This window comes from Epargyreus clarus, unplaced genomic scaffold, assembly GCF_041222505.1.
Source record: "Epargyreus clarus isolate Ecla_fem2 unplaced genomic scaffold, WU_Ecla_fem_2.2 ptg000029l, whole genome shotgun sequence".
Taxonomy (NCBI): domain Eukaryota; kingdom Metazoa; phylum Arthropoda; class Insecta; order Lepidoptera; family Hesperiidae; genus Epargyreus; species Epargyreus clarus.
In genome coordinates this window covers 6346637-6373263 of record NW_027332235.1, presented here as the reverse complement: position 1 = coordinate 6373263, position 26627 = coordinate 6346637, and the positions used below count along the sequence as shown (strand labels likewise).

Here is a 26627-nt window from a genome sequence, read left to right as displayed (position 1 = left end):
GGTTTGTATGTGTGTGGATGACGCTAGAACCCTTTCTACAGGGATTCTGGATGCACCACCATCACACCTACTTCTGCCTTATACGAGCGATCTTATACGCTGTTGTATTCCAGTTTAAAGGATGTGCTAACGTGAACCAACTAGTCCCTTGACGTAATAACGGATTTGTGGTCAACTTCAGATAGAACTCTACCCCTATATGGACTTGATTACAAATGTGAATGGGCTTTAGTGACGACTCACTATGGACAACATGGCATAAGTCGCCTAAAAAAAGGTTTTCTTTTAAAATTACATGCGATAGCGAGGGTTTGTACTGAAATAAGTACATCGATAGTTGTGTTTTTATTGAACTTGTACGTCAATAGCACTTAATAGTCAAAAGTAGTCATTGAACGCGTGGATTGTGTTTGCTTTAATTACATAATCATACATATGTGTAGGTAGACTTAACCCAAATAGGCCTCTTGTTAAACATATAATCAACATAAAGATTTTTTATAATTTGATATCATGCAGTATAACCACATTCGTTTTGAAATTATACTTCAATTTGTTTAGATATCGATAGCAAATGGTTTGATGGTTTATCTGCAATTAGATAGATTAATGGTTAACAATAACGCCTTTTCATACTTTCTCTTTGCTATAACTATGGTAGACAATTTTTTCTGGTAGTTCACGATTTTTAATACTTATAAGAAAAGTAAAATCCCTGTTTTCTCATTTAAAACATAGTATGATTGATTGTTTATTACTGCGATTATTCAGGTAGATATAACTTACTTTAAGCGGAAGTAACGGAAGTAACATTTTTGTGTTATGATAAATCTAGTTTGAAGTCTTTAAGTACAAACTTACTATAAATCCTATCTGGGGTTGATTACAAATGTCTATGGGCGGCAGTAGCCACTTACCATCAGGTGAACTGCATGCTCTGCTACTCCTATATTATAAAAAAAATGGTTTGATTTTAGTATTACCTATATATTTTTGTCCCTTCAACTTATCCTTTGAGAAACTTATATAAATCATGCTTTAGTCTACATTTAAATCAAAATGTCGTTAAACGAGAAATTTATCACATGTAGCGAAACTATTTCCATTGTATTACGGTTTATATTTTACATTTACTTTCCATTAAACTTGTAATTCATACACGTTTTGTGCTATTTTCTATTCGTAGATTAGTTTTTTAAATCTCTAATATTTAACTTTATAATAATCATCAGCCTAATAATCATCATAATCATCAGCCTACCTTCCTTTATTAACTTATTTCGAATCACACGATGTCTGACAATTGTCTATCAATGCAATCTATGAAATTAAGAATAAACTGAAATAATATTAATAATAGAATTCCTGTAAAATATACTGTTCCCGTAAAATATAACAAACTTAGAAAAAATCAAAAGTGATAGTCAGGATAGTGTATCACGTAAATCAGAAAATCTAGTAGTTAATTAAGTTTTTCTGTAAATGCATAAGTCAACTAAATATCATCCAATTGCAGTTTAGGTTTTTTTTTGTAATATAGCAGTAGCAGACGAGCATACAGTCCACCTGATGGTAAGTGGCTTTAATTTCATAAGATTTCTGTTAAGATCACATTAAAAGTTAAAGTTCTAAAGTATAATGTATATAAAAATCTTACAGCAGCAGCAACGTTACCTGTTAACTACACTACGATTAGCAGGTTTAATTACTCGTTATTTTTAATTACGTTACAACGTTATAATTATGACGTGTTGCAAAACATCCGACAATGGAAACGCGCCGCGGTGATTGTAGGAAACCGTTCAGTTGTTATCTAGCGCGCTCGTAGGGAACACAAAAAGTGACAGTGTTTCTTTTATTCTTTCTTTTTTTTCGTTGGAAAATTGTGCAGTGTGTAACTTGTGTGATACAACTAGTGGAGAATAAAGGTGAGTAATAAAGGCTTTACATTATTTCTGTAATTATTTTATTTAATTATTTTTAATTGCCATATTAAAAAGTTACTTAGCTTTCCTTAGAGTGTCCGTTAATTAATACATTCCGTTATGTTTGTGTAATTAAAATTTGTGCTACAATATTATGATTAAAATTTATGTATAAGTTTAATGATTAAGATATGTAAATATGTTGCAAAAAAATTAAGTATAAAGTTAAAATTACATGTTATCTTTTGATCTAGATAGCAGCTTAATTCTAAAGCTTAGAATTTATGTGATGATAAATGATAATTGAAAGTACTTTTATTACATTACCGAGTTTATGTTAGTTTAGTTTACGTAAAGTAAATGTGAAACAAAATATTGTAATTTGAAAAAAAATATTTCGTGGATCTGTCTATCTGGTTTTAAACCTCTAGTACTGGTCATAGGTCTCCTTAAAAATGGTGATCCCATAGCCATCGCTTAGTGCGAGTCTGTAACAGCTGAAAAAAAGGTTGTAGAGGTAATCCCGGACGGTGCCAACCGGTTATCAGTTTAAAACGAATTAAAATCAATTGCCACTTATTAATCTCTACATTTCAAATATTTGATACTTAAACTCATAGTCGGCGTGCAAATATAGTTGTTTATTAAATTGTAGGTAAATTGATTTCTTGTCTTAAAGTTAACAGCGTAAATTACAAATAAATTAGATTGACTTTACGACGAAGTAAAACGTAATAGACTGTGTATTGTACAGTCACGGCTGAGAGATTTTATTTTTTCCAAAGTGAATGCCCATAATATCATTAGGAGTCCGGTCAAATTAGACCAAAAAATACAGTGGAGGTTTGTCATTTTTAATTACGTTTAGAGCAATTTTACTCATTTTCATCTCGATGTGAATAAATGTATCTTTGAATGTCTACACTAACCGGACTATAGGGGGCCTAGCAGTGGGCCAATGGTGGGTTGACAATGAGGTTAAAGACAATGAGGTTTCATTATACAGTTTAAGTTGGTAATGTATACTTATTCGAATTAATTACAAGGTTCCGGTTGTGGTAATAAGCTTGCGTGTAGGAAGGTAAGGTTTCTAGCGTGCGTAGTACAAGTACAAGAAGTGGAGAAGGAATTTAGGAAAGTATTCTCTTGCGCAACAGTGGTTTAAATATTTATGTTGGTAATAAATGTGCGTTGATAATTTTACAATATACAAAATTTTATACGCTCTATTGCACTGAAACAATGGGACATAGAAAGCAATAGAGCGGACTTAAAGTAAACGGTAATTTTCTATGCTTATTAGTAAAATATTTCACGGTTAACTAACATATGCAACCTTCTTAATACTCAGAGGCAATGCATCTGTGATCAGTTTCCGGTAGAATTATTTTATATTATAGGAGTAGACGAGCATGCAGTCCATCTGATGGTAAGTGGCTACTCCCGCCCATGGACATCGCCCAGACTAGATTGGATTTTTACCTCAGGTCGGCCATAGATGATGCCCCTGAGGACTAAACTGGAACGCTTCAGAAACGTACGTGTCCCGTATCACCCTTTAAACCAGAACACAGCAGCGCTTTACACTACTGTTGTTAGATAGAGATAAGTGTGGCAACGGTGCTGCTAAAGTCAAATCACACAGGGTTCTACCACCTTGAAATACGGAGTTGGTCAAAGATGTCCATGTGGCAGCAGTAGGTATCTACCATTAGTGGACTGCATGAACGACTGTTACTTCTACATTACAAATTTTCTAACACTGCCACTGTTAGAAAATAAGGCGAATTACTTTATTGATAAGTATTAAGGAATTTCTTTAATAAGTAACTGTTTCACTTTTAATAAAATGTTTGATTACATTCCCGTTTTCCTAATACTTACTCAACGACGAGCCTCTGTTTTATATGCTCGGCAGGTGTGAATCGCGATTTTGAAACTTTTGGGTCAAACAGCTGATCTGGTTTCAAAAAATCTAAGTAAGTACCTTGTAACCAACTCATATTACATCCTGTAGTCTGAATTGTATCCCACATACCATAAATATGCTTGAGGATAATTACAGCTCTATTATAGGTTTTTTGTTGTATATGGCCCTAAGAAATATAATATGCTCATAAAAGCATTAGATTTCTGTAAGTAGGTATACTTTGAATGTAGTTATGAAGTCTTTAGTTATTGTGCTAAGTGATCCACAGATGCGTCGCTACCACTGAGGACTAAGCTGGAACGCCTCGGAAAAGTCTGTCTCCCTTACCACACCCTTCAAAACGGAATTCAGCAGCGCCTAACACTGCTGTTATTAGGTAGAAATAGGTGTGGCGGTGATGCCGCCGGAGTCGAACCACAAAACGTTCTACCACCTTAAAAATATAATAATATTTGTAAACAAACTTTTGCAACAAAAAACAATTAATTGTACAATACGTGATGGCCCTACGAAATATCTAACGGGGAACGTATGGTTCTGAATATGTAATTAGAGGCGTGATCAAACAAAGATATGGGTACACTCATATGTAGAGTGGAATGGCATTACACGATCGGTGTGACATTCTACTCATGTGTATAAAGTTAAAAGGGTTGCTCAATTCCGTATTAATTGATATGTGACATTTAAAAGCAGAACAATTTGGAGTTTTACAACCAATAATGCAGATATAACTATTTTCGGTTACATAGTATAAAAAGCAGTAATAGACTAGTGGTTAGAAACTCGGACTCTTATTATAGGAGTGCTAGGTTTACATCTCGGACCAGCACCTCTAATTTTTAAAGTTATATGAGTATTAAAAAAATATTATCACTTGCTTAAACGGCGAAGAAAAACATCGTGAGAGTTCCGAAAATGTATTAACGATGATACTAATAAATGAAATTATTATTCGTTAATTAACTGTTAAAGCATTTAATAGTTAGATATTATATATATAATATCTGTACCTTAATATCTGTATATACAATAACTTTTAAATTCTTTATCTAATATAAAAATCAAAAATATATGTGTAAGTACTTTATTACAAATTTAAAATATAATTATCCTAAAGAGCAATAAATTAAGTATCGTTTAAAGTTTTAAATTTGATTTTGTACCAGTTACCTGATATTAAAAGCGAATGTATGACCTTGATATTAAGATAATACTATGCTCTTTTGAAGGTTAAACGGTTAACAAACAAGTTCACAAATATTAAGACGTGGTTGGTACAACGAGTATAAAATAATAGCCACAATCATATAATGTGGAGCATTGGTCTGCTTTTATTGAAGAAGGCTTAGAAAAGATGATAATAGTGTAGTAGGTATAATCTGACAGAAATACAGAAAAAAAATTAATTCATGAATATTGAAGGCGGTAGAGCCCTTCATGGTTCGACTCCGGCACCACCGCTACACCTTTTTTTTTGTTTTCGAGGGGGAAACCTTCAAAAGGTACCCGACGAAATGGGAGCGACGCCGGGTTATGTGGGATTTTTACCGCACTATACAAACTATAAATTGGAAATACCAGCTTTTTGTCCAACAATACACTTAAATAATATATCTACGAAAAATTCGACTTTGGTACGAAAGGTACGACAGTTTGAAGCTTTGTTAAATAATACAAAGCAGTTAAAAAGCAGTGATAGCCTAATAGTTTAGAAACTCGGCATCTCGAACGAGGGGTCCGAGATTCAAATCTTAGGCACGCACCTCTGATTTTTCAAAGTTATGTGGGTATTAGAAATTAATTATGACTTGCTTAAAACGGGGAAGGAAAACATCGTGAGGAAACCTGCATACCTGAGTGATTTATATAAAAAAATTCAAAGGTATGTGAAGTCTACCAATACGCACTTTGCCAGCGCGGTGGACTATGGCCTAATTCTTTTCATTCTGAGGGGAGACCTTACCCAGCAGTGGGATAATAATGGGTTGATGAAGAAATAATACAAATGTTTGATTTACGTCGCAATATACAAGGTATGTCACGCTCTAGTGCTCAATTCAAAATCAGGTTTTTATACTTGTATTGTACCAAAGAAACTGGGCGTATAGTAGGCGGCCATACCATCGTAAGTTAACGTTTATGTTAATGTCACACATAAAAACTAACCGCACGTGTTCAAATCTCATTTTAATCCGGACTTTAGAAATGTTTATATATAAATTTTTGTAATATAGGAGTAGTAGACGAGCACGCAGCGTCTATAACCAACCTCAAATAACATTAGATTCCTACCTGTACCCTTACCATGAGTTTTTACGTTTTAAAAAATATGACTGTTTTGCTATTTGTTTACGTATTTGCCCATACAAATTCCAATCAGCGCCTCTAGCGGATTGTATCAGAACTATAGTGTCAGTAACGTAACATTAAATGTCTAAATTGACAAAATGGCGCTTTATGTTTTGCCCCTGCCCCTTTTTTGAGAACATGTGAGGCAGACAAAAAGACTTGAGCACTTACTTATTGTTACGTTTACTCAGTCTACTGAAGCAAATGGAACAGAACAATGGATTGAGTAAACGTAACGTAAAATTGTGGGATGTTTTGAAAACTCATGGTAAATGCGCCGCTATGCCTGATGGCTTAGCTGGAATGCCTCAGAAAAGTATGTCTCCCTTACTTCAAACTAGAACACAGCAACGCTTAATACTGCTCATGTTTAATTCCTTAATGCTAAGCGATTACCAAAAAAAAATTTCAGGTAAAATGTTTCAGCAGTCTAACACATGTTAACACAGCAGTCTAACAATCGCTTTGAACCAATTTTTGCGAAACAAATTTCGAAATTCGAGAAGTTTTCGATTAAATGTCAAATGTGGAACATCCGGTAGGCAAAATTTGGTTGAGATTTATTTTAATTAAAGAGCGAAAATAATCTAATTGTAAAGTGGTTAATATAGTACGGCTTAAGTATAACTTGTATAGATGCAGTATTTATTTACTGCGACTATTAGGTAAGCGAGGGCTTTTCCATAAAACGACCCGACAACGACATATTGTTCACGATACTTGATAGTGAATGTAAAATCAGATCCTAGTTCGCTCCCTACAGAAATGTATCAATTATAACACATTTTGTATATGTGTGAAATGCAATTAACAAACCGACTAGCAATACGTGTCTTTTTCCGATGACTTATCAATATCGTCCTTCTTACCGTCCTACCTTCGTCTTACCTTCGTACCTTCTACCGTCTTACCTTCTTCATGTCTCATATATCTTTAACTCCTTCCAAAGGTTGTCTGGAAGAAATCGCTCATTAGCGATAAGACCGCCTTTTTGTATACCGTCTCTAATATTAATTTATGTGTTCCTAGTATTGTGGTGTGCAAATAAAGAGTATTTGTTGTTGTTGTTGTATCGTCTAGTGAATAAACGCTCTAATAATAACAGGTCGGAAGCACTTCCGTCTTACAGAATTGTATCAATTACAACATCATGTATATGCGTTAAATGTAATTAACAAACCGACTTGCGTATCTTATTACGATTCAGTATCAATGTCGTCTAGTGAATGAACTCTCTAATAATAAGAGGATGGAAGTACTCCAGGTAAGATAAGAGAAAGTATTACACTCACTTACTCATTAGATTGATAAGAAATTGTGTTGCTTCCCACTCCAATTTATTGTAACAGAAGTTGGCAAAGTGACTGTTATAGTTTTTAAGATGGGATTTTCATATTTTACAAAGTTGAAACCGACTAAATACTGAATGTTTAAACAACTTTTGTAATGAAGATATTAAGTAGTTCTTAATTATTAACATTACTTTACATTTCCAAGACGATATGTCCTATATATCGTAGATGACACGAACATACACTTGGGCGAGTACATTAGTAATCAGACTTAGCTTATACTTACTGTAATACGGAACATTCTAATTCGGAATCCCTTGCATGTTATTACATCTTTGAATAATCGAAGTAGGCGACAAGTAATTATATGAGAATGATTAGATCCAAATCTAGTAACTATCTAACTTAAAAATTGTCAACAGGAAACAAAACACACACAACAATGAAGAATCGCATAGGTGTGGTGAAATGGCCTCTACGCAAGATATGTCAACGACACGTGGCTACTACAGCCCAGTGCCACCAAGCAGATGCTGGAGAAATCGGTACGTTTATTTTTCTAATAAAATAAATAAAGATTTTATTGATTCCTTAATTATTACTAAACATGTGTCCTCTTAGTCTATTTAAATTTAAAAATTAATTGATTTAATATAATATTGATCATATAATTTTAATTTCAGTTAATACCTACCGATTTAATTTAATTTGATTTTATTATAATATTATTATTAACCTATGTGTCATGATTACACTCACTTAAATATTAAAATTATAATATAAGTGTCTTTTTTTAATTTTTAAAAACCGCCTAGGGCGGTAAAGACCTCCTCCATTTCCATTCAACTCTATCTCTAGTCAACTCCATTTATTATATTATACATAATATATCTGTCTAATTGTTTTTATCAATTACTCATTAGTTAGTCCAGCGTTAGTAAATTGTACTGCAAGAAGACTGCGGCCGGTTTAATACTTTTTGACAAATTGCATAAATTCATTAATTTGTGATATAAAACAAATTAATATAAAAGAGACACAAAAATATACCACTAAATAATTAACTGAAAGGGAAAAAAATAGTACCTATTACAAAGATATTAAAACTGTATGTTAATAATATTATGTCACCACAATTGAAATAAATCTAACGACACGTCATACCTATCTTTATTAAAACACATCAAGCCGTTTGGACTGCAGGATAAGCCAATTGCCAAAGAATAATACATACCTACATACACTTATAAAGGTTGTAAGGATACAACTTTAAAAATTATAGAAACTTAGAACTTTAAAAAAGATAAGGTGACTATGGGTAGTCCGGTTTATTATAGCTGTAACATAATTATTTTAAAGCGAAATCACGAACATCTTTTGAATACACGACTAGGCAACAAAAAGTTGTTCGTTTCGCGATTTATCAGTAAGATAGCTAAGTTGATAAACTGGTTATTAGGTGCCTCTTCGGCTTCGAATTCGTGTCTCAGACCTTAGACCTCAATAAGAAATATATTATTCACTATGCCTATTAAGCTTTCGGTCGTAGAAATAAATAAAGTAACTTCTATGTTAATGAGAATCTTGTTTAAAAAGTTGTCTCATTTGTTTGTAAATTATTTTCTGACAGAAACACGTCACAAAGTTAGAATTTGAAAAAAATGTTTAAGTACCTTAAAAATAAAAATATATTTGGTGATTAATATTATTAGAAAAATAAGGCCGTCAAAGGCATTATTTGTCATCTTATTTACGCTAGAATTTTGTGTCCTAGACACCATGGACACTGATCTGACAAAGAATCGTTTCAGTTTAGACACCTGCTTTGGTGGGGATTGAACGCCGTACTCTCTGCGAGACAGTTAGAGATGGCAATTGTTTTACCTCGTCGGTCATTAAAAGATTTTAGACCTACATTTTATAAAGAAAGCCAAAAGCTATTTACTTTTTCAAATTTGTACTCGGTTTCGGTGGAAGGACGTGGCTGAGTGGCAACGTATCTATGATCGGTTTCAGGTATAGTCCGCGTAAAACTGCTAGTCCGCTCTGAATATAGAAATGAATCGCGTCGCAATAGCAAATTGTATGACTACTACTCGCAACAACTTCAGAGCGGACTAGCAGTTTGGCGCAGACTATACAATGTTCTATATGGATTTGATTAAACATGTTCATGGGCGGCAGTGCCCATGTACCAGTATGTGGAATAGACCTTATAAAAAAATCTTAAGCACATCTCAGAATTATTGTATTGTAAGCGAGAAAGTTTTGAAGGTGGTAGAACCCTTTGTGGTTCGACTCCGTCAGCACCATCGCCACACCTATTTCTACCTAATAACAGCAGTGTTAGGCGCTGCTGTGTTCTGGTGGTAAGGGAGACAGACTTTCCCGAGGCGTTCCAGCTTAGTCCTCAGGGGTAGCGGCGCATCTGAGGTCGACCTCAGGTAGGAATATCTAATCCTATCTGGGGTTGATTACAGATGTCCATGGGCGGCAGTAGCCACTTACCATCAGGTGGACTGCATGCTCGTCTGCTACTCCTATATTATAAAAAAAGCGATGAATGAATACACGTGTAAAGAGGAATTTCAAGAATGATGATCAATATTTGCGTTAACGATTAGGTAACCCTGTTTGATCATTTTATGTAAAATTTACACGTTTGTCATAATGCCTACGTTTGTTTGTCGATGACAATATGAATTGACAAATATAAATCGTATGTCAATATTTTTTCTTTATTTAATCTTAATCACGCTCACTATCATCTAATCAGTGTTTATTTAATCAATGTTTACCACCGACCTGTAGTTTATACAAAAAACTTTGCTTTAATATTTTCAAATGACCAAGCATCTCAATACAAAAGTAATTTAGTTTTAAAAATAATGAAAAAATGAAAGATTTAAAATTTATTTTGTTGTTATTTTTGGTTAAGTTTTTTCACATTTATTTTTGACATTCAATAAGGTTTTAGTACATGTTTCTTTTATAGAAATATATAGGCCTTTCCTATATAAAATATGTCAATTAAAAACTAATCACCAATTTTGACCATGCTGTATAAATACATACCTTGTGGTCTGAAACATCACATATTTATATCGCTTAAACAATATTCCACGTTATAATAAGCTTTGTATGCTGTAGTTATTTATTTAATCTTAATTGTTTAATCTTAATCTTAACTTGTTTAAACATAATGAGAAGTAAATATTATAGTGAGTTGAAAATACATATGTTAAATAAATCTATTGAGTGGCCATAATAGTTTAAGAATTCGGCCTTTACATAGGCGTAAAAAATAAAACCGGAAACATTCGCATATATTGGAAGCTTACGAGGAAGCTTAAGAGTTATAAGTTATAGTGTTACTACAACCATAGTTATAAGTTATATCTCTTAAAAATATGTTTATATAGGTTTGGCACTGCAATTTTAAGCGAATTCCTATCCGTATAATTTTGATACATTTCATGGATTTTAGTATATTTACATTTATTTCACTCATTTTGAAACTAATTATATCAATAGGGAGAAAAAATACTATAATAATAATTTCATATTAACAGCTTTAGAAAAATCTTTCATTTAAACTCTAAAATGTGAGATTCGTTTAAATATTATTTTAATATTATCAGGTAACATCTCATCACGGCCAGCTCAATGCCCTCACCAGCAAGGCCACCGGGCGCGGTCCACCCACGCTATAACCACACCTGTCTTCGACACCGTGACGTCTACTAAGTCTTGGGATGAAGTCCCTGGACCGAAGCCGCTACCTCTCCTTGGGAATACATGGCGATTCATTCCTTATATTGGTAAGTTATTAATTATATAGGAGTAGTAGAAGAGCATGCAGTCTACCTCATAGTGGCTACTACCGCCTATGGACACCTGTCATCAACTCCTACGTGAGGTCGGCCACAGATGCGCCACTACCCCTGAGGACTTAGTTATAATGCCTCAGAAAAGTATGTCTCCTATATCCGCAAAGCAGAACATAGTAGCGCTAACACTGTTGTTGATAAGCAGAGATAAGTGCTAAACTTAAATGTTATGGGTACGGTATTCGTGGTGTGACATAACCAGCTACAATAATTTATAGGTAGAACCACATGTTTTCTTACGTCAAAAAGTTATTGTATTTCGATGCAAGGGTGTAGATCGACATACTTATGTGGCGACCCTCTTGGTCGTCAGGAGTGACCAGTAGACGTGCAGGAGTGACCAGTAGAAGTTCAGGCATACCCCAATTCCATGGAGTTTATTATAGAAATGTCCATATTGCCCATGGGCGGCAGTGACGATCAGATGCACTGCGTGGATTGTTAGATCTCAATTTGGATTGAATTTATACCTATACTTAAAATGCACAACAATCCAATAGTCCAAAAGCCTACTCAACACATACAAATGCCTACTATAGTTTCTATCTACATATCTACAAGGTCGATGTAACTTCCTATTATTTGATACCTACAGTGTTTGTTTTAAGGCCAATTTCGTAACACACCAACATTATTATTTGTATTTAGTATACAATTACCGGTTCCTACGTGCGATGGTATCAAATTTATATAATTATGTACGAGTATGTCATAATAACATTTGTAACACGCATAGTTTTGTAGATTGTAAGTGATATACAATGTGAAGCAACGTTGGGCGCGGTCGGATGTTGGATAGGTGACCGCTGTAGGCAAACATTGTGCTTCGTGAGAACACAATAAGATCTCATTCCCGCCAATATAGCTAACAATAAGCTTACAAAATGCAGATTTTCTAGAGGAGGGTTCGTATCCTGGGCATGCATTTCTTATCAGACCGCACTGAGCGTCGTCATACGAGGGGTGCCGAAAATACCCGAGCATCACTATTTAATAAAGAGGCTAGGCTGTTAATTGAGTGGCTACTTAAGCTATAAGTTAACTATAGAGTGAGAGCTAAAAAACGTCACCTAAATATTTTTCTAGGGCCGCCAGTGCTTCTAATGCTTTCAAATCATGTCTGTTATAATAATTCAGGGCGTAGGAAAGTTATATCTTTAAATGTGTACGGAGTTACGTTTTGATTTATAGGTATTTTTAATTATGAAAGAAACCCGGACCAGTAGTGGGAGATATCCCACTAGAATATAGTGATAGGGATAGAATAAATGTATATAAGTATAGTGGTAGGGTCGAATTTCATAGCCTTTAGCTCCCTAAGATATGTGTTACATATTTCGATGCAGATTTCTTGTGAAGATTATTTTTTATTTGGCAATGACTACCATTCACTCTTAAGATTTTGACATGCGATTTAAATAGACGCTTAACAGTACCACAAAGATTATTATTAAAATTGCACAGACCTCGAAGTAAAGTTAAATTTAATGCATAATGTGAAATATGTTGCTTCTAACGGTTTAATTTTTTTTTGCTTATAAGTGATAAAATGTATGTTTTTTTAATTATAACTCTACTTTTTAATACCGTTCTTTTTAATAAATGACCCTCGTATTATTGCTTCTAAAAATGTAAAAAATAAATTTTAAGTGACTTAGTATTGAATGTTTATTTTTATTTTGTAGGGGCCAAAGTATATGGGATGTTTTTGATAAAATAACATGATGTTATTGCACATAATATATTGATCTTTCAAAAAAGGCTTCATTTGTTTGTACAAGACCTTTACGACTTACAACTTTTACACTTCAAAAATGAGACTCGCCGATGCTGTTAGTAAATCTGATAGACCCGTGAGTTTTTATATAAATGTTTCTTTCTCTCAAGTAAAAATATAAAACTAAGAGTTTCACCCAACGATCCAAATTTCAGCCTTTGGAATTTTAATGTCCAATTACCTTGAGGGTGATAAATTTGTTAATTATAAATTATCAATTATCAAACGAGACCACTACGACCGAATAAATTATACAAACATGTTTGCATATGTGAAACGGCAATTCTGCCACTGACGAGATTCCCACGTATCTCAGTTTTATGTGTATGTACTTAAGATTTTAGAAGGTGGTATAATCCTTTGTGGTTCGACTCCGGCGGTACCACCGCCATATCTATTTCTGCTTTATAACAGCAGTGTTAAGCGCTGCTGTGTTCTGGTTTGAAGTGTGTGGTAAGGGAGATGTACTTTTCCAAGGCGTTCCAGCTTATTCCTCAGGAGTAGCGGCGCATCTGTGGCCGACCTCAGGTAGGAATATCTAATCCTATCTGTGGTTGATTACAGATGTCCATGGGTGGCAGTAGCCACTTACCATCAGGTGGACTACATGCGATGCTTTTCTTACGATCTTTAAATCAGAGAACAGTTTTATTTAGCTGTAATAATGCTGAAGCTCCTAAGTTGAATCAGCGGTTGGCAACCATTTTGGTAACATTGTCCACATAGTAGCTATATGGGGGTGTTGCGGTGTTGCCGCTTTCGTAAGTAGTGTTTGTAATTTTGATAGCCTAGAATAGGTCAAAGGTGGTCGAACAATTCAAAGGTGATAGAACCCTTAGTGTTTTGACTCAGGTGGCACCACCGCCACCCTTATTTTTTCTAATAACAGCATTGATAAACGCTAGGATTCTACATAGTACGGATAAATAAAGTCTTGATGTCTCTTATACGTCTGAGTCTCCGCCTTTATAGTGGTAATTATAAATTTCCACCTGAAATTTAAGGCTTCCAGTAGTACCAGTTTCGAAATAACGCTATTTTTTCCCAATTATGAGTACAACTATAACTGTAAGATATGTAAACACAGGTGAATGTGAAACAGTAAACAATAAAGTGATTCTCGGCTCATAAACCAGATGGAAGATGTACCGTGACTTAAATGACCAGCCTTGTCCCGGTTCCGTATTTTTTCGTAACATCGATTATTATGAAAGACATTAGTATTCTTTCAACGTGTCACATTAACGTTGCGACAAATGCATGGCTATTGAATAAATGGAACTTTATGACTTTTATATGCTGATGTTTTGATGACATTCATTATAAAGATATTGATTGTCCCATTGATGGGAACTTCTTATAAATAAGGGTTAGGAAGGGTCAACGGTGATTCAGGTTTAACTAATAAACAACCCACACCTTTGACAGTCATTGTTATTACCCAACCATCCCATGGGATAGGAGATAGGAGTGGGATAGAATTTCTTTCAAATTTCAGGATGAGATAGTCTTAGATACACTGGTATTTAGGTACAAAATTGGCAGGATTCCTTTTCACTGTGTTTTTTCATTGTTGAAATGTTCGATAAATTAACATTGATTATATGTCTTATGAAATTAAAAGTGGGAGTTTGATTTAAATCGGATTTAGGGTTTCCATAATGTGAGACCCTTTAAAAGTAAAAAAATATGGTAAAAACCATCTACTTAGGCCTAGTGCAGATTTCTAGAAAACCTACATACCTATATGAGTAATGAATAGAATGTAATGATGTTTTCTAATTCTCATGAAATCCCGCGATACTTACTTAGATAATTATGCATAAACAAAAAGGAATGCTGAGAACAAATAAAAAATAATTGAAAACGCTGATTTCTCAAAGATACATTTTAATGACTACGTTTCGCAATTTTGCAGTAAAATGTAAATGTAATGCTAGACATATCGTTAATGTAGAGGCTGTATGCAAAAATAACTGTTGTTTTTTTAATAATTATTTTTATCTTTAATTAATTAATTTTAAGTGAACTTTATAATGTCGGAATAAATTAGTTTCTTGAACACTTCATTATAAATAGGAAATCAAAATTAACTTTCACCTTGTTTTTAATTAAGCTTTTTTATTTGCCTAACTTAACTTGATGAAACAACTGTCAAATTTCATTTTTGATGGCATCATTATTTCGAGGACTTTGGAAATAATAATCGCTCGCAATTTCGAACCAAAATGGATTACCGTACATAATTAACTTCTAGAACTGAAACAGTGTTTGTATTTGTAGGTACTAGGGACGAACATAAGCAAATTTGTCCGCTTCTATGGCCGCTATAAAAATAATGAAATTTTGGTACGAAGCACTCTGTGTGCAAGTTCGACTTGGACTTGGCCAATTATTTTATAATCAGGATTATCAAGACTGTCTAACGTGCCCCTATGTATAGAAACGCTAATAAAAATCCCCTACGGACATAGATCGTTGTATTTGCACGATTAGAAAAGACGCTTTTTACACTCATAGTCAGAACTAGACTCAGAACACCCAGACCCACAACAGAAATCTAAATTTATCATATCTGTCTGACCGGGGATCAAACCCGGAACCGTCTGTGCGTCAGACTGGTATGTTGACCGTTCCGCCAAGCGGTTAACGATCAATCCTTACAGTTTAAGATCCGTAGATACCAAATTAGGTTAAACGGTTCCATATATAACGTAAAATAGTACCACGGGTTTAAAGTATTTGTATAAACAAGTTGTTATTGCGTGCACCGCATTTCCTTTGACGCAACGCTCGTAATGCTTGACGGATCCGTACTAAATTACTGTTTACAATGTACTTTAGTCGATACGATTACGATATATCGTCGACGACTTATGTCCGTTACAAATAAATAATCAAACTATTCAATGTTTTGTCTAATAAAGATCGACATTTGACAACTAGGTACTACAAGCAAGTAATATAAAGTTTTGATTTGGATAGATTGAATATTAATAACGGTCGTTAAATTCACCGATTCTGGAACAATCAAATATGTAGAGTCACCTAAACTATATTTAATTTTCTTAGTCGCTGAATAACATTTTCGCATAGAAATCTTTAATTCGCATTCAGGTATTTTTATGTCTTACAACTAACTAAAGAATACTTTTATATACTAAACCACCACCGAGACTATAGGTGAGGGACCAACGAGTTTTATCCTTGTTAGTAAGAATGCAATACATAACGTGTGGTAAGGCATACATACGTATCCGAGGCGTTCCAGCTTAGTCCTCAGGGATAGCGGCGCATGTGGCCGATCTCAGGTAGGAATATCTAATCATATCTGAGGTTGATTATAGATGTCTATGGGCGGCAGTATCCACTAACCCTCAGGTGGATCGCATGCTCGTCTGCTACTCCTATATTATAAAAAAAGGTTACACCGCTTATAAGGCACATACGGCAGAAATAGGCCAACGGTTATGCAGTCTCAGTCAATTTCTAATATACTCGTATGTCTCCATTGTTCATTGTTTCCCAAGTAATAACGCTTGAGGCTTACAGAAATTAACTTGAGGCATAACAGTTTTGAAAGAGGGTAATTTGTGGTAAGGCTCCAAGGTTGGTTTAGGTTAGCAATTTATTTTGTCGTTGTTAACGATAGAGTAGCTAAGTAGATATAAAATAATGATAATTATTTTAATTGGACGTTATTTAATGGCACTGGCATAAATTAAAGTAGTATATTGATTATTATAAAATCATATTATGCCTATTAGGGTTTAATAGATAAAGTGAAAAACTTCAAAATAACGGTTACTTGTATGGCGACTCCCATTTATTTTGAAGATTGTTTTAATGTTAGTATTTGTTGTTATAGCGGACACCATTATACATATGACAGACGGACAGCGGATGCTTAATTAATAATAAGGTTCCGTTTTTACCCTTTGCGAACGGAATCCTAAAAATACACCTACCTAATACATTAAGTGAAAAGTATAAAGTTGCTAAAAATGATTTTAATACAGTTGGGAAAAATAATATAAAATATTAGGCACAATATTTTCATAAATACGTTAAAACTTAATTAATACGCATAAAATTTCTTTTTCCGTTATTCCGTTACTAACTGAAACTTTCTCGTGGTCTTAAAATTATTTATTTTACAGCAATATAACATTACTAGTGAAAGCCGTTTACAGTAATCCAACATTTTTTAAGTATTGTTTAAAGTTAACAGAAATATTGTGCCTAATATCTATTGAAATTATTACCGTGTCAGGAACTAATTACTTTTCATTGTTAGGTAAGCATAATAGGTAGGTATTTTCACAAAAAGAGCGTTAATGTTATTTAAATTGAAATGGGTTTTGCATAGGTAGGTATCACCATATGAAAATGTAAACTGTACTATTAACAGATCCTAATTGAAAATTTTAAATTAATGTTACATTAACTTTAAGTTATTTAAATGACTACACCCTTACAGGGTTTTGTGCCACTTTATCAAAATTTGTAACAACTTTATATGTATGTGATAGCGTATGATGCAATAAAGGCTATGATCATGATACCTTTGAACGGTATAGGAACCCGGCATAATAAATGCTTTTCTCCTCACGTCATTGAAAAAAAAAACTTACCTAAGTATTTTTTTTTCGAATCGAACCACAGAGTGTTCTATTACCTTTTTACTATTTTGTTTAAAAAATGCATTTTGTGCCCTTTAAAATCCTCTGCTATCTCTTATATTTATAGGAGCTTTATCTCGTTTTTGAACTTGTTGACAAAACTAGGAAAGGTGCTATAAGAAGTTATAACTAAACTAACAACTCATCCCATCTTCGCGTGGGTTATTTTTCATTGTGTCATAGTGAAATGATATCGATCAGCATGTTGCGTCAAGGTTGTATTAATCATCGTTATACTATCAGGCAAATTCACAAAACCATAATGAATTATACACCTAATCCTTTCCCTGGTTCCCCATTCATTGGTGAAAACCGTATGACGTTCAGTTCAGTAGTTTTTTTTAATATTCATCGCGTTTAGAGAGACAGAAGCGGTGGGGGATTTGGTTTTGTAATACTTGTAAATAAGGAGTTTGTCCGTCTCAGGAATACATCGTGAGGAAACCTGCGAAGTCTTAAAAAAAGTTTTCAAAGGTATATAAAATCTACCAATTTGCACTTTGCCAGCGCGTTGGACTATGGCCTCATCCTTCTCATTCTGAGAGGAGAACGTGTCCAACAGTGATGGGTTGATAATGATGATGATGAAATAAGGAGTTTCAGTTTAGTCCTCAAATCAATTTTGTCAATTTCAAGAACACCCAATTCTACTTAAGGTTGTCTCTTGACTTCTTATAAAAATCTTAATCGTTTGGTTCCGTTAATAGGAATTTATTGGCATTTGTGTAGGGAAATCGTGACATGGATCCCGCAACCCGCCCGGTAACTCTCACTTCTGTGGGAACACTGCACGGTAGAGAGTTATAGGCGGGGAATAGGGTTGCCAAGTTAGGAATCTACCTAATATATCTATACTTCTATATCTTTACGTATTTTCCAAGCCCAAGCTTCCATTTTGTTTTTTTTTATTTTCATTCTAAATTGCCAGCTATTAAACCAAAATGCAATGTATTAAATCCATTGTAATATGAATAATGTTTTTTAAATAATTCTATTTAATCTTACAAATTCAATACCTTATGATTTGAATATTTTATTTCGTTTTCTTTGAGACTTACATAATAACATAAAAAATATTAAAAATTATATATTATTATTATATTGCAATTAAAAAAAATTACGCGCACACAACTCCCAATAGGAATGCGTAAATTTTAACCGGCATGACATTTAGTTTTGACCAAAAGCCAAATAAAAGTCGGTCAGAACGTATGTGTAAATATTTGACCGGATACAATAAAATGTTAAAGTTGTTGACAACCCTAGACGGGAAGTTGACAAATGATTATGTTTCTAACATGTTTTTTTTATGGCATGGAACAGGAAATTATTAGAGAGCACCTATATTATGAAGTGACTATGGATATGGAGTGGTTAGGTAGAACCGGTTCTGTCCCTGTAGTTCGGGACTAGAATAGGGCTACGGTATCCCCTGCCTGTCGTAGGAGGCGACTAAAAGGGGGCTTCCGGGGTTGCGGGCGGCAAGATTGGGAGGTCGAGCCATCCAGCAAGCAACTCCGGGAACGACGGCGGTATGTGTGGTCGCATACCGTCGTAAACACCAGACGGTGTGGTGAGTCCTGAAGCTCACCTAGGAGGAGCCCGAAGGGGCAATGCGTTAAGCGGACTCCGGTTGCGTTCCGTAGGAGATCCCGAAGTCCTCTTGGCAACGCTGAGGACGGCCACCGGGGGGGGGTTTTAGTGCGGTAAGAATCCCACATAACCCGGCGTCGCTCCCACGTCGTCGGGTACCTTTTGAAGGTTTCCCCCTCGAGAAAAAAAAAGGTAGAACCGGTTTCATATGGAGTTGGTCAGAGTTGTCTATGGGAGGCAGTGATCACCTTCCATCAGTTGAACTGCAAGCTCGATTCCCACTGAATTTTCCTCTGTCATATTATATTATGCTTTATATTCCTCATACCCTTGAAAACAAAATCAGAAAGTGACAGTGGCACCATTGCAGTGGAATTACGTTGGATTAACCTTTAATATAAAATACCCCGTTCTTTGTCTTTCTAGTTACTTCTCTAACTTTCATCAACTTCTTCTAGGTGGCTACTCAGTGGAGCATGTGGACAAGGTTTGCTTGTCGCTTCGGAAGCAGTACGGCAAATGCGTGAAGATGGCGGGTTTGCTGGGTAGACCTGATATGCTATTTGTGTTCGAGGCTAGTGAGGTGGAAAGGGTTTTCCGAGGAGAGGACGCTGCTCCTCATAGGTAGGTTCTTCTGACTAATTCGTTTTGGGTATCTGAGGGGCATCATTTTAAAGGTGGTAGAACCAGTCTGATTTGACATGGAGGTACCACTGACATACCTATTTGTAACGTGACGCACTTATACGTTTCGGAGGAAGGGTGTCTTGATGGGAGTGGATACGCATTCAGAATCCCACTTCTATAAGAAATTGACCACTCAAAATCAGGCTCACTGCAGGGTCGTTTTAACAAACCATGTAATCAACAATGTTATAAAAAATATTATTTTCAGTGACATTGAAGTTCACGAAGTTGATGAAAATAATCAGACATTTTAAGAGAAAAAAAAATCGTAGGTGAATTCTGCAATATGAGAAATTAAGGCGATAGTGCCTGCGATACGAACCTGGGCGACTTGAGTATACCAGGGTACAATTTTTTTGTATTGATTATTTATCTTTTCGATGTATCTGTTTGCAGGCCATCAATGCCTTCTTTGAACTATTACAAGCACACGTTGAGGAAGGACTTCTTCGGCGCGGAAAAAGACTGTGCGGGAGTTATTGCGGTGTAAGGTTTTAAATATTTCACTAATTTACTAACTACTAACTTTTTATTTACATTTTATATATCATTTATTAAAACCTCTTAATACCAATAGTAATAGATGTACTCGTACCGTTACCATGAGTTTTTACGTTTTGACAAATATGACTGTTTTGGTATTTGTTTACGTATTGGCCCATACAATTTCCAAGTTTTGACACAATCCGCTAGAGGCGCTGATTGGAAATTGTATGGGCAAATACGTAAACAAATATCAAAACAGTCATATTTGTCAAAACGTAAACCTCATGGTAAGGGTCCAGTTATTACGTACTAATAAACGTGACATATTGTGCTGCTAGCTTTCCGCGTAAAATTATATTCTTTTTGGGAAGTAACAAATGCTCCTATTCAGTCTGAACTTTCCACGACACGAGAAGATATGTAATTAAAAATAAACGAATGCAATTTTATCTATTTTTGTAGTCACGGTGAGTCCTGGGCGGCCTTTAGGACTAAGGTATCCCGAGTGGCTCTGAGCACTGGTGCAGCTGCGCAATACACCGACCAAGTAGGCGAAGTGGCTGATGCTTTTGTTAATAGGTATGTAGTTGCCTTATTACTGTCCTACTGCTAGGCAGAGGTCTTCTCTTAGAGTGAAAGAGGTTATTGCCATTGCGCCGCCGCCCTGGCCAAGTGCGGAATGGTAGACTTCATACACCTTTGAAAACTTTTTGTTTTTTAAAGAATTGTTCAGCTTGTAGATTTAAGCAATTAAAGCATTAATTCCTTGCAATGTTTTGTTTCACTCTTATAACATGTGATAATGAATTTCTAATATGTACATAACTTGAAAAATCAGAAATGCGCGCTAAGTTTCAAACTTTGGGTTCTCCGATTGAGTAGCACTGTCACAATTATAACCTTCTATCCTTTGGAAGTGTTTTAACGAGCTAGAGTGGCCTTTACAAGCACACGCCTTCTCTAGTGGAGAATAAACTTATATAGGTACTACCTTTTGTAGGGTTCGAGAAATTCGAGATGAGAATTCGGAGACACCAAAGGACTTCCTCAACGAAGTGCACAAGTGGTCTTTGGAATGTAAGTATAATTTAACAATTACGAGTATATTTATATGGGTACTAAACTTCATAAATGTTGAACAACAATGGGAGAATTGATAAAGGTCCTCATTTATGCCAGAGCAAAATAAAAGTCAGTGCTTCTCTGGAAGCACTGCCTTTTCTTTTCTTTTTTATTTAATGTAGGAGTAGTAGCGTATTATGTACGCTTCATACGCAAATAATACAAATACATAGTTCACTTTTCTACTTCATGTGAGGTATAAAGCTGACATTTTGCGAAATGCCTCAAGTGGAAAAGCTTTCTTCAAACAGTTTTCAAATTCTTCAAGTGTATGTATATTGTATAGTGTGTATGTTATAGGTAGCTTTAGCTCTGAGATAAAAATAGGTGTAGCGTGATAACATTCGCTTCCTAAATTCAAAAATTTTTGAACCCGTTTAGGAAAAAAATATGGGGATAGCGCGTGCAAACCATTATTCTAAAACTATAGGTCTATCTTAAAATCTTAGATTAAATTTATACTACTTAATAAAATTTTGAATATTTTATTGCCTGTTTAAGTGAAAAAACAAGCGCCTGATATAAAAATACTTCAATTCCAGCTTTAGGTCTAATAGCTCTCGACACTCGCTTGGGGTGTCTAGAGTCTCTCGAGGGTTCTGAAAGCCAGCGACTCATTGACGCTGTACACACGTTCTTCCTCTGTGTGGGTGAGCTGGAGCTACGAGCCCCATGGTGGAGGATATACCCCACTGCGATGTTTAGGAAATATGTGGCTGCTTTGGACACAATTCTCAGGTAATCATTTTGATTTATTACAATAAATTGTTGTCATTTATAGTCGAACTAGTCAGGGCAGGGCATCCTCAGGGGATCAAAGTGGACTAAATCATTTTAACCATCAAAGTAACAGGTTGAATGGGATAACGATCTTAACAATGAGGGTTCGTTAGAAAAATATCATTACTTAGTATAATAATATTTCGGTTATCATACTTATGATATTTTCAAATGGTATTTAAAAAAAGTCAACTGCGAGACAGACTCCCGTAGCTATTTCGATGGTATCTACTATGCCGATTTCAGTATGAAATGCTGTCCTGCACACTAAGACTAAACCCCTATATATCTTATTTTTCACAAGTATTCACTATTGTGAATACTTGTGAAAAATTATTAGACATAGTCTTATTAGACATAGACATTTCGTAGATTAGAAGGATAGTTTTCATTTTGGTATATTTTCTTCAATCAATACATTTTATATATTATTATTTTATACACTGACACTTATACATTTTCAGTGTAACTCTGAAGCATGTAGACCGGGCTCTAAAGGAATGCCAAGAAGCCGGCAGAAGCAAGTCTTTGCTGCAAGACTTGGTCGCTGCTGCCGGGCCCAGGGTGGCAGCTGTTGCCGCTCTCGACATGTTCCTAGTAGGAATAGACACGGTAATACTATGTTCTAAAAGCATTATTTAAAAAAAAACTTAAACCCACGCTATAACAATTAATCAATCTAAAATGTAATAATTGTTGCAATCTGGCAACTTTGCAATGAACTTTCTCTAAGGCGCTCGAACAATGCACCGAAAGTCGTTAATCCTGATTATCCTGATAGGCAGAATGGGACAAAATGATTAAAATCGTGTATTGTCAATGGCTCTTGATAATTATTCAATTTTTTTAATTAAACTAACTGATGTTGATATTTTATGGTGATGTAATGATATGATTGATTTTGGTCTCGATGTTAATTTATTTTTAATTAATGTAGGTATTATATGCATTTTGACGACCCGCGTGGCGGAGCGGTCACCATGCCGGTCTGACGCGCAGTGGGTCCCGGGTTCGATCCCCGGCCAGACAGATTTTTAAATGATGAATTTAGATTTCTCATTCTGGGTCTGGGTGTTTGTGTATTTGTATCTGTGTGTGTCCATAGCACCCACGATACAGGGAATCCTAGTGTGGGGCTGTGAGTGTAGAAAGCGAAAGCGAAAGCGTATTATTTGGACATTAAGAAATTATATTAAATAACTTGGATATAAAAATATTAATTAAGAATGCTTTGGTAGCCAAATAACGTTGACGCCTAGCCAAATAAAATAGCAATTAAACCGAAACTAATAGAATCTACATTTTGAAAATTAAACTAAAATGTTAAACTATTTCAGACGTCTAACGCCGTGGCTTCAACTCTTTACCAACTGTCATTAAGACCGGAAGTACAGGAAAGGCTATATGAAGAAATCTCAAAAGTATTACAAGGCAGGCCTCTCAAAGCAGGCGATATTAGCCAGATGCCGTATCTGAAGGCTTGCATCAAAGAGGTTTTAAGGTAATTAATTTAAAAACTAGGACAGCTAAGTAGTGTAAGACGGTTTTGAAAGTAGAGCCGAGGCCAGCGATTCCAGCTTAGTCCTCAGGGGTAGCGGCGCATCTGTAGCCAACATCAGGGAGGAATCTGATCTTATCTGGGATTGGTTACAGATGTCCATGGGCAGCAGTAGCCATTACCATCAGGTGGACTGCATTATCGTCTGCTATTTCTATATTATAAAAAAAGTCGACGATGTTGCGGATAGTCTAGGATATGTTTTACATAAACACATAATACATTGCTTGTTTTGTTCTGCTTTTTCAGAATGTATCCTGTTGTAATCGGTAATGGTCGACAATTGACCAAAGACACAGTTATTTGTGGATATAATATTCCCAAAGGTGTAAGTAAAATATTTATCTTTTTGATATCAATACGTTATGTCCATGGGCGGCAGTAGCCACTTACCATTAGGTGTACTGCATACTCGTCTGCTACTCCTATATTTAAAAAAAAAACCTAAAGCCCGTTAGAGAAATTTTGCTATGACAAAGTTGAAAATTAAGGTGACTTTTCATAACAATGACTTAATGACCCAAAATACTACTTTCAGACCCAAGTAATATTTCAACACTACGTAATGGGGAATAGTGAGGAATATTTCACGGATGCGTCAGAATTCCGGCCGGAGAGGTGGATCCAGAGGGCTGGACTCAAACACCATGCTTTCGCGTCTCTCCCCTTCGGTTTTGGCAAACGTATGTGCCTTGGCCGGAGATTTGCTGAACTTGAAATGCATATTATGATTTGTAAGGTAAGATTTAGCGGTAGAGATGTTATATTAGGGTTATTTATAGGTAATCCTATTATTGCATATATTAGCTATCGTATATTATGATACCATACCTAGTACTGGGTATTAGTCAAATATTAGTGAACAGATCATTATTAGCTACTCAATGTAATATTGATACCTGCGTAGGTAATATCAAAGGTAATATTATCTACAATAATTAATATGAAATACAAGATCTCGAGAATATGCACGATATTAATCACGTAGGTATGCCTGTTACAGAAGTAAACCGGTGAAGGTGATTAAATTTTCCTTCATGCTTCAACAGGCTTAGTTGTTGTTCAGGCGCATGTTTGTGTGAGTGTGCCTTTTCGAACGCTTGTAGGGAGTTTCCAAACTGGTCGAATTCTACTGTGGCCGCTCGGCGAGTGAATGAGAGGAGATGACCGCGGCCGGCAAATAATATAGTCATAACGAGGTGAATCGCCTGCTTGCCTCGCTATTTCGCGTCGCTATTATTTGACTAATACCTGGTAACTCTATATTCGCCTATCCCAATATGAATATCATGTATATTGTATTATATTATACCTTGTATTATACCTCATTATGACCTCAGGTAGGAATATCTAATCCTATCTGGGTTTGATTACAGATGTCCATGGGAGGCAGTAGCCACTTACCATCAGGTGGACTGCATGCTCGTCTGCTACTCCTATATTATAAAAAAAAGTATTACTTTTAGATCTTTTTACTTTTTTTAGATATGAAATTTGTCTATAACGGATGTTATTTATTTCTTAAATTTTACAGATGGTGCAAGCTTTCAAAATGGAGTACCATCACGAACCTTTGGACTACCACATTCATCCGATGTACACTCCTAATGGACCTATCCGACTGAAACTAAATGAACGGTAGTTACACAAGAAATAGTTTATAACGTAGAATTTACTAAGTTGTTTATAAGTATGTGAATGAAAAACTACTTTGTACCTATATTTCTCTAGTATTTAATTAAATGTTAAGTGTTTTCCTACTGCGCCGTATCATACTATGAACGTACTAGAAAGGTGACTCGTACTACGAACGTACTACGAACTACGAACTCGTCGTCGAACGTGTTGGTGACGTGATGGTAAGTGGATACTGCCGCCCATGGACATCTGTATTCAACCCCAGATAGGATTAGATATTCCTACCTGAGGTCAGCCACAGATGCGACGCTACCCCTGAGAACTAAGCTGGAACGCCTCGGAAAAGTATGTCTCACTTACCACACCCTTCAAAACGGAACACAGCAGCGCCTAACACTGCTGTCATTAGGCTGAAATAGGTGTGGCGGTGGTGCCGCTGGAGTCGAACCACAAAGGGTTCTACCACCTTGAAATACTTATACTTTTTACAAAGGAATTTTTTTCATGACACGTTCAAAGTATGATCATGGTATGATACGGTGTTGTGAGAGAATTAACTGTGAGGTCAATCAATCAACACTTTTTTACTATCTAATATCAATCAAATATTGTGAATCACTATTTAGACATTAATTTGTTCAATTTGTATAATTAAAATTGTCTGTAAATATATTATATTTTTATATAAAAGTGTAATCAAGAGTTACATTTTACAGATAAACATTATTTATACGTCGATGACAATAAATAATACTTAAATACCTATGTGATGATTTTTTATTATATCTTTAATCAAATTTACTGTGACCCTTATCTATAAGAGTAGCTTGAAGAATAAGCTTATATAATTTTAAGTCCATAGTCCAATCAATAAGTCTTTTTATTATAGAGTCATATAGACAAAAGAACCTTTAC

General features: G+C 35.2%; 2 protein-coding genes across 2 annotated transcripts in view; one reads left to right on the top strand and one right to left on the bottom strand.

Annotated features, from left to right (window-relative positions):
- Positions 1–1795: 1795 nt before the first annotated feature.
- Positions 1796–25878, top strand: CYP49A1 (probable cytochrome P450 49a1-like). Its single transcript, XM_073089506.1, has 13 exons — positions 1796–1928; positions 7922–8044; positions 11141–11320; positions 19900–20065; positions 20525–20614; positions 21077–21193; positions 21615–21691; positions 22279–22474; positions 22981–23128; positions 23854–24017; positions 24324–24402; positions 24613–24813; positions 25609–25878. The coding sequence occupies exons 2-13, from the start codon at positions 7942–7944 to the stop codon at positions 25714–25716; spliced, it is 1629 nt and encodes a 542-aa protein (XP_072945607.1). The 5' UTR covers positions 1796–1928; positions 7922–7941; the 3' UTR covers positions 25717–25878.
- The window catches only part of LOC140754485 (uncharacterized), a 226960-nt gene continuing 214430 nt past the window's right edge, over positions 14098–26627 (bottom strand). The window contains exon 3 of the transcript XR_012103670.1: positions 14098–14107. The gene's annotated coding sequence lies outside the window, so the exon portion shown is untranslated. The remainder of the gene's footprint in view (positions 14108–26627) is intronic.

What these genes read in the sequence shown, in the direction of transcription:
- CYP49A1 (XM_073089506.1), top strand. Translation starts at nt 7,942, where the DNA reads ATGAAGAATCGCATAGGTGTGGTGAAATGGCCTCTACGCAAGATATGT. An exon ending in GCGATTCATTCCTTATATTG is followed by an intron (nt 11,321 to 19,899) that starts GTAAGTTATTAA and finishes AACTTCTTCTAG; the next exon opens with GTGGCTACTCAGTGGAGCAT. An exon ending in GCTGATGCTTTTGTTAATAG is followed by an intron (nt 21,194 to 21,614) that starts GTATGTAGTTGC and finishes TACCTTTTGTAG; the next exon opens with GGTTCGAGAAATTCGAGATG.